This window comes from Phaseolus vulgaris, chromosome 2 (genome assembly GCF_051622355.1).
Source record: "Phaseolus vulgaris cultivar YP4 chromosome 2, ASM5162235v1, whole genome shotgun sequence".
NCBI classification, from domain to species: Eukaryota; Viridiplantae; Streptophyta; class Magnoliopsida; order Fabales; family Fabaceae; genus Phaseolus; species Phaseolus vulgaris.
The window spans coordinates 36,392,494-36,401,334 of record NC_143499.1 but is presented as its reverse complement, the minus strand read 5'-3'; the positions used below and the strand labels follow the sequence as shown (position 1 = coordinate 36,401,334).

At 27.6% G+C, this 8,841-nt stretch overlaps 1 protein-coding gene across 1 annotated transcript; it reads left to right on the top strand.

The window, feature by feature from the left end:
- Positions 1-218: 218 nt before the first annotated feature.
- Positions 219-3,327, top strand: LOC137811673 (uncharacterized). Its single transcript, XM_068613494.1, has 4 exons — positions 219-357; positions 960-1,223; positions 1,639-1,797; positions 3,049-3,327. The coding sequence occupies exons 2-3, from the start codon at positions 1,028-1,030 to the stop codon at positions 1,779-1,781; spliced, it is 339 nt and encodes a 112-aa protein (XP_068469595.1). The 5' UTR covers positions 219-357; positions 960-1,027; the 3' UTR covers positions 1,782-1,797; positions 3,049-3,327.
- The last annotated feature ends 5,514 nt before the right edge of the window (positions 3,328-8,841 follow it).

The following is an 8,841-nucleotide window of genomic DNA, read 5'->3' as shown; positions in this document are numbered from 1 at the left end:
AATGAAAAACTCATTCTGGATAAAAAAATCCGTAATATAAAATTTCGTTCCGGAAAAAAAAATCCGGAACACATATTTCGAAATTTTTTTTTAAAGATAGTTTCGTCTTTTCCACTGGAATCGGGTGCAGTGATATGGTGCAGGAAGCAATTGCCTTTCATATATTAAGATCGGCCCACCCATAGTTCATTTGGTGTAAAAGACTATTATGTCCTCGTGCAATTTCCCTTCTCATATATTAAACCCTAACAAAGCCACAGACAGAAACACAGCCTCCTTCGTAAAGCGGAGTGGCAGTCGGAGTTTGCATTCGTTTCAGGTGCTGTTCTGTTGCCTCCACCAACCAAACCAAGCCTGGTAAACAAACATCCTTATTTTGTGTTCTTTCTCTTTATATTAAATTTCATGTTTAAATTTGGCCTTTTTAAAGGAAAAGATGTTGGACTTCTTCAAGATTAGTTTTTGTAAAGTTTGGTTTAATATTATGGTTTTGGGTGCATTGGTGAAGGAGTTTGATTGTCATCAGATTTTTTTATTTTTACATGTTTCATGTTTGCCTTCTGAACTCTTGTGTTAGTGTTAGGTTAATTCATTTTATCTAACTTTCCTCCTACTACCTATGTGTTTAGTTTGATCAATTTTATGGCGTCTTTGTCGAATTTAAAATACAGATTTTTTTGTCTGGTTTAAAGAAATATAATAGGCAAAATTCAAATTATTGGAATGATTCTTGCTGTTGCTTTTAATTTTCTCAAAGTGGGTAGCGGATTTCATGGAATTCATTTGTCGCCAGATGTTATTCTTAAATTTGAAATTCAAAACGATTATATTATTTTTAAATTATTTAAATCAGTGGGCATTTATCTAAAATAAATTGTAAGATTGGTTCCAAACATTAGAATTCATTATATAGAAAAGTTAATTGAATACTTAAGTATATTGAATTTTATTCTTAGCAGGCCCCAAGTAATACTGTGAAGAAATCCATATTGAAGTAGTGTAGCAAGGTGAAAGAGAGTAGAAGAGAATGGCAAAGTCTTTGAGATCAAAGAAGGAGAAGAGGCTGAGGGCTATTCGAAGGGAGATTGTTGAACCTTTCTATGACAAGAAAGAAGCTGCTAAGCTAGCTGTCCAGGAGGCTGCCCTTGCTGCACCGAAGTTGGAGGTTCCTTCCAAATCAAATAATGCCATGGATGTGGCCACTTTGACTAGCAACACCATGGGTACCTTCCCTCTGCTTTGTATATGTGACATTTGCGGATTGAAATGAATTTCCTGAATAGTTCTGATTATATGTTGGTTATTGTGATAATGTTATTTGTATATATGTCGAGATTGATTAGAGTGGAATTGATCTTATGCTATTTGTTACATGAGTAAGCCAAGAATGAAACCCGTGGTTTCTGTTCTTCATGCTGATCGGAGCTGTGTTTAAAAGATGGTGTTGCTTTACCCTGCTCATCATCTGTTATCTTGCTGAACACCAACCATATGCTTGTCAAAGCTATGTTGCATAATCAAATTATTTTTCTAAAAGAAAAATCCCAAATCCATGTTTTCTTTTTAGTATTTATTGTCATCTGATTACCTTGCAATAAAAAAAATCTAATATACCCTATTTGCTTTTGAAATTTTCAGATGTGGAGATGGCTGACAGCAATAAAAACATGGGTTCCTTAAAACCTACTGGTGGAATTGGGAAGAAAATGAAAAAGAAATTGAAAATAGCTAAAAACAAGCGCCGTGGTAAAGGAAAGCTTGGGAAAAAGCGTAGAATATGACTCCAAGTAAAGAATGGTAATGATATCTCATTTATTTGCAGCATGAATTCTTATATTGCATCTTCACGCTGTACATTACATCCACTGGTTTCTTATTTTGGAAATATAACTATCAAGGTTTTAGTTAAGAATGTCAAATTGATCTGTTAGTCTCTGATATGGATTTTTAAATATCTCTATACTTCGAAACTTTGTAAGTAGGTCCTGTAGTTTTAACCAAAAGTAGATGTGATATTCCTGATCAATGATAGTGCTTAAAAGGACCTATTTGAAAATTTCAAATAGTTTAGGAAACATGTTACTAGTTTTTTTGTTGTTGGTCCTTTAACTATTTCGGAAGTTTTAAATAGACCATGTACTTTATTGGGGATTGGAATTATCCACCTAACTTTGAGGGAACAGGGAACCTTGACTTTAAAAAAGAAATGTTCTATTTGGCTTCTTGATCTAGAAAGTTACTAATTCGGTATATCATGGCATTTTGGTTTACCATTCGTATGTACCTATGAAGTCTGGATGCTTGTTATCATAAAGATACAAAGATATGGAAAATTCTTATAAATGTAAGATTTAATGCTGTTTCGATATGTGAACATATATACAAGATAACATCAGGTGATATTTAGTGTCATAGTTGGCAAAGTGGTACCTTTAGGAACTTTTGACAAGACCTCAAGAGTTAAATTTGATTGATACAACCAAATGTTTAAAATTATATATGTAAAGAGAGATTAAGTCACTCTAAGAATAATTCTGAAAAGGTAACCTCCATTCTCACTTGTTTATTTTCTTGATGTCTTATGGTTATAATGAGTAATCAATCTTAACCATTAAATTTAAAGAAAAATGAATTGCAAGATGTTGAGTAACTCTTTCCGAATTACTCTTATAACTTGATCCTTCCTCATAATATATTTTTTTTATAACATAAGTAAATCTTGTTATTCAAGTACATACAAATTTTTTCAAAATTAGTTTAAAAAATCTGCAGGATAATATGACTTGATTAGAATTTAAATTGTGAAAAGTTGATAAAGGTGTCATTTTACCAAATTTGACATTTGGTTTCATCTGATTGAGTCATGTGTGGTTTTAACCTCTACCTTGTGATAGTGATTATGAAATTAATAAATAGAAAAAAGTTTTGTTGAAAATCAGTGTAACTTACTAACAGTATGTCATACTTTTGTGCATGTTTTGTATGAGTTTTGTGGATTGTAGGTTTGCTTAATGCAATGATAACCTTGGTTTGTTTTTGCTTTTGTAGGTTGTATTGAAGCTATTTAAGAGCTCCTGTGTGCAATTTATCTTGATTCATGGATAGTTTTAAAATTTTGACATAGAAGATGAAAACCATTGAAATCTCTATGATAAGCTGAGAACCTTTTAGTAGCTACCCATAATAGGGTATTTAATTCTGTACCAGGCTAGTTTCTTTTTTTATTCTAATTTCTTAAGTCCTATGTTCCTTTATGAAAATGGCCTTGAAGAACTTGCCAGCCATTTGAATTCCTATATGAAAGTTACTTTCAAAGTGTCTCTGCAATACCATACTTTAGCACCAAACTTGTACACTTTTACAAATTTTACTATTGAACTTTAAAATTTTATGAGAATTTTTAAATTATACTTATTTTAATTTTAATCGACGATCATTACTAAAGGGTATACATACGTTGTCAATATGATTTGATTCAGTCTAAAGTGAATATTGTTATATTTTAAATCATTTATGTTTTAAAACTGAATATTTTATGTTAACAAATTTTACTATTGAAGTTTTAATTTGGTAAACTTTATTACTGTTTTCTAATTTTATAAATTTTTTTACTTTCGTGAATATAAACTAAATAAATTTTAAAATTTTAATTTTATCATTTTGTCATTTGGATACTAATTCATTAATAGTGTTATATAATGTGACTAATAAATCAGAAAAACTGTTTTATTTAATGTTTATTTTTTAATATTAAATTATTTATTTAATGCTTCTGTAATATAGTCTGATAAATTAATTTAAAATTTTAAGATATTAATTTCTTTAATTACATTTATGTTTAAAATTTTATCTTATAATTTCAACATTATTTGGGTTGATGTTTGGGTATCGGTAGAATAACTACTATGCCCATAAATAGCTATATAATACGATTGAATGAGAAAATTATAGAGAAATTTAAAACTTATTTTAAATAATAAATATTAATTATGATAACCTTTTGAAATTCCATTGAGATTATTTTCATAATATACTCGATATATTATATATCATTGCAAATAGTTAAATAACAATTGTAGAATGAAATTTTTGAATAATCCATTGTTTGTAAATCCAAGTGATAATAAACTTTTTAAAAAATGCACCTACCTCAATAATAATATAATTGTCACGGTAGACTCTTTCTTCCTACACCTCCAATACGGTTTTATCATTTTTTCTGCCATCTCATTAGGGGTGGCAAAGCGGGCCAGCTCGCCCCACACTTGGCCCGCAAAAATGTGGGACGGGTTGGCCCGCTCCGCAAATATCAAATATCACTATTTTTCCACTTCCAAAACATTAAACATACCTAATTTCAAAAACATAAAACATAAACATTAATTAAAAAAATATTAAACATAAACATTATTGACATTCTTCCATTTCAATAACATTGGATGTCGCCTTAGAAAAACTTTCATCAATTTTTTCATAATTATAATCTTCCCGTCATCTGCACACATTAAAACAATGACATTTTCTTTTTCTTGCGAGTTAGCGGGCCAGCACGCCCCGCCCTGCGCGGGCCGCGGGCTAATGCGGTTTAGCGGGTTGAAATGGTTAGCCTGTCCCGTGTTTTTTACCTGCGGGCTGTGGGCCAGCCCGCATGGCCCGCCCCACTTTGCCATCCCTACATCTCATACATAATCCTTTTTGGATTTGAAATAGACCTATGAATTATGTAATATGGATATATTCTGGATTACATAATCCGAAATTCAATCTCATATATAAAAAATACTTCCACATTATGTAATCTGGAAGGTAATCACACATTTAAAAAAAGGATTTCCAAATTACATAATTCTGAAACTAATCTTATATATAGAAAAGACTTCTCGATTATGTAATCCATAAACTAATCACAAAAGGCTTTTGGATTACATAATCCAAAAACTAATTTTGGATTTAGAAAAAGACTTTCAAATTATATAATTTGAAATATTAAAAAAAATATTTTTTGAAATATAAAAAACTTATGGAAGTGGCATTATGGTGGTGCAGGAAGAAGCAGCCGATGTTATAATGTTATATAATGATGGTTGAAACTGTTGTTAGAAACTTTAATTTTCAACTATTCAACACTCTAAAATTTTCTTTAAAAAGTTTCTTTTCCACTTATGCAAACGAAATACCATCATCCCATGACTTCCCCACAAATTTGATTTACAGAAAAAGGATTTATGATATTTCATCCGCACATAATATAAATATTTTAGTAGTATAGAAAATTATTACAGGTTTCAGGTTTTTCTGACTAATTTTTGTTTTAAGTATTTGATTTTTTCTTTAAATATTTAATATATGAATTTTTTTTGTTAAGATACATGAAAGAGATATTAATTTATATTTATTTTGGTCTAAAATATTCTTCTAATATTTTTTGTCTCTTAATACTTTTTATTATAAGAACCAATGTTTTTTTTTATACGGTAATATATTAGATCCATATATAATACGGAAACATATTTAACTCTATTATCAATATATCATGCTATTAATATATATTATATTGATTAATTGAGGTAAAATTCTAAAGCCTCTTACACTATTGAAAATGAAAGAAAAACTCCCGTTTACTTATTTTCCCCTCTTTCCTTTTAAGAGAAAGTATAGAAATTAAATAGTAAGAATATATGGTTAAAATAATAAGAAGTATAAGGGAAATGACATTCCTCTTCTTAAAAAGAACCTATCTTCACATAATAGGACCAAACAAACAAGGTTATACAGCAAGACAATTAAAGGGATTTGATAGCAATTTAAGTGTAACTACAACCATTGATTCTTCATTTGTCTATTATCACTTTGTCCTAGCTATTTTTAATGTTATCATCTGTCCTAATTAAGCAACTCTATTTTAATTTATAGACCTTCTTTTTCTTCTTTCTTCGGTATCAATGGCCACACGCCTGCATTTAGTTTTTTTATTGTATAAAGAAAACTATTTTAAGTGAAAAAACATCGAAGTTATAAAGAAGTAGAATAAAAAAGTTACTTAAATATAGATAACGTCCAAATGAAAAGAGAAATTGTTGAGACAAAGAATTCTTTGAGTTAAATATGTTTTTTTTTTCTATAGTATAATATAAAATTGATTTTCTGTCTACAAACTTTAATATTTTGTGGGTTAATATATTAATGGTTGTATTTTGTTATTGTTTATTTTGTACAATTAGTTATTAGTTATAAGTTCTCAAATTATTTTAACTAACTTGTAACTCCTTTGTACAATAACTTATATCTACCTTGTTGCACGACATAATAATATAAAATATTAATGCACCTTCTACCATGCTTTTTGAATTTTGAATTCATCATCCTATATCTCACAACAACTAATGTTACTTCTTTTCTTTTCATTTTTCTTTGGCTCATCTAACACACGCTCTGTGCAACATAAGTGATTCTTGCTCTTTCTAAAAACTTATCTTTCATTAACAAAAACTAAGAGAACAACACATGCTACATTTTTATAAATGAAAAAATCAAGTAGAAACACTTATTTTAAAGAATTAAAAGTCAAATTTGCAACTAGAAAGTAAAAATATATTTACTTTTTATAAAACAAAATTTTAAAATGACCAAAAGTACTTGAAATTAATAAATTTTATAAATAACACTAATGGCAGAAGGATCCCAGAAAATATATTTGGAGTTGAGTTTTAGAAAATGTAATGCCAAATTGAAAGTTGCTATCATTCACATCATAAGGGTATTTGCCGGCATGCAGCATTAATATTGTAGAGTTGTACTTATGTATCTCTCTCAACCTTTTATCATCTTATCAATATCATATTTTATATATATATTCCTTTCTCTTGTGGATGATATCTAAGATCTCATATTTCCTCTTTTTCTACCTATGTGTCTTTTTTCATATCATTGCCATACATATTTTGTCTTCCCTACATATTTTATTCCCACAAAACTATTATGTTATTTCGCAATACTTTTGGGATTAGTCTCTCTTGTTTAAACAACAAAAAATGGAAAATAAAATTAGGATACGGTATGTCAAATCATATTTTAATAAAATCTTGACATATTAAGTAATGGAATAATTTATTCTAATATAACCATTTTTTAAAACATTATTTCTTTTTTTGTTAACTTTTAAAATAAAATAAGATTTTGTTTCTGTAAAAGTTATGATTAAGAGAAAAAGACACTTTGTCACTCTGAATAACTTTTTTAGGAATAAAAAAAGAGAGAATAAAAGTTAACTAATAATGGTTGAGTGAACGTGTTATGTCCTGATTCCATCATAAATGGAATAATTTGTAGAGACTATGAGGACAAAAGCAATCCAGAGACCGGCCTTAATTACTTTAATAATAAATAAAATAAACCATTTCATTGGATATATTTGTATTCTTATCATATAATTGAAAGTTTCACCTAGATACTATTTATCTATTTTAATATTTTTTTAAATTATACACATTTTAATGATTAAAAGATAAAATTACACAGAATTACAAATTCCTTTCATTTTAATACAATAATATCCTACGCATCTTAATAATTATTTAACCTATGTCAAATGACTGAGTATTTGTACGAATACAATTTCTACCACATCCTTTTAAATTTTAAGGATTTTGATACATTTTTCCTATATTAATAGATATTAAATTACTCTAATGTCTTTATTTATTTTTTAATAAATAATTTATTACATATTTTTTATTTACATTTAAAAATCATAACTATTTTTATTAAAAAAATCTTAAAAGCATTTTAAGACAGAGATGTTTGATTTTCAGAATTGGAAAATTTAAAAATCTAAATGATAATATTATAAATTATGCTTCAGCAACTTTAAAATATTTTCGAAAAATAATAAAATTTTAATTTGAGATAATTATATTTCGAAAATATTTTATTAATTAGAGAGTGAGTTAAAATATGAATATTTTTTTAAAACCAAAATGATAATATTACTTGTAATAATATTATCTGTTTCAAAAGAGTTGAAATTAGAGATTAGTAGCAACGCTCACTGACAGAATTTGAGTGGTCTTAAATTTAAAAAATATTTGTACGCAAGTGATATGTATAACATGATGATGATTACTAGGCACATTAACTGTATAACATAATGATGATGTCCACCATGAAGTGCCACTAAGTACATGAAGGAATCAAACCCGAGTCCACTAAATAATGGAAGAAGTTATAACCATTATACCAAACCAATTTAGTCAACAATACCATTATATATAAACAAAAATGTATTTCAACTCCAATATAATTAGATGTTTATAACCTTGCACTCATTTAACTTTAAATGATTTAAATGATATGAGTGCAAGTCTATTATTTTTTCAATTTATGTTTGATGAAATCAAGATCTCTAATATTAGGTATATAAATTAATTAACTTTTTAACATGGAGAATGTTGATATTTTTGGTTTCCTTAACCTCAATTTATAGTTTAAGAATAAAAAAATGAAATATTATATTTACATTCAACTATTAATCCATGAATCCTGAAAAAATATTTAAGAATATTTGTACATGATCCCATTTATTGCTAAAGTACAAATCACTTTCTTTAGATCTTACATAATTAATTCAACATCCTTAATCAATTTTCTTATTTTAGGTCATATTGAAAATTGATATTTTTTTTTTCACATATAATAATTTTGTGGGTTTTAATAACAAAATAATATTTTTTTGTTTATCCAATATATTGTAAATTATTGATGACTTTTCTTTTTAGTGTTATTAATTTATGCAATGTATTAGATGGTTAATCCACTCCATCTTCACATAATCTACTTGAATGA

Coding starts and splice junctions, on each gene's coding strand:
- LOC137811673 (XM_068613494.1), top strand. CDS start 1,028: ATGGCAAAGTCTTTGAGATCAAAGAAGGAGAAGAGGCTGAGGGCTATT. Junction 1,224..1,638: donor TTTGACTAGCAACACCATGG/GTACCTTCCCTC, acceptor TGAAATTTTCAG/ATGTGGAGATGGCTGACAGC.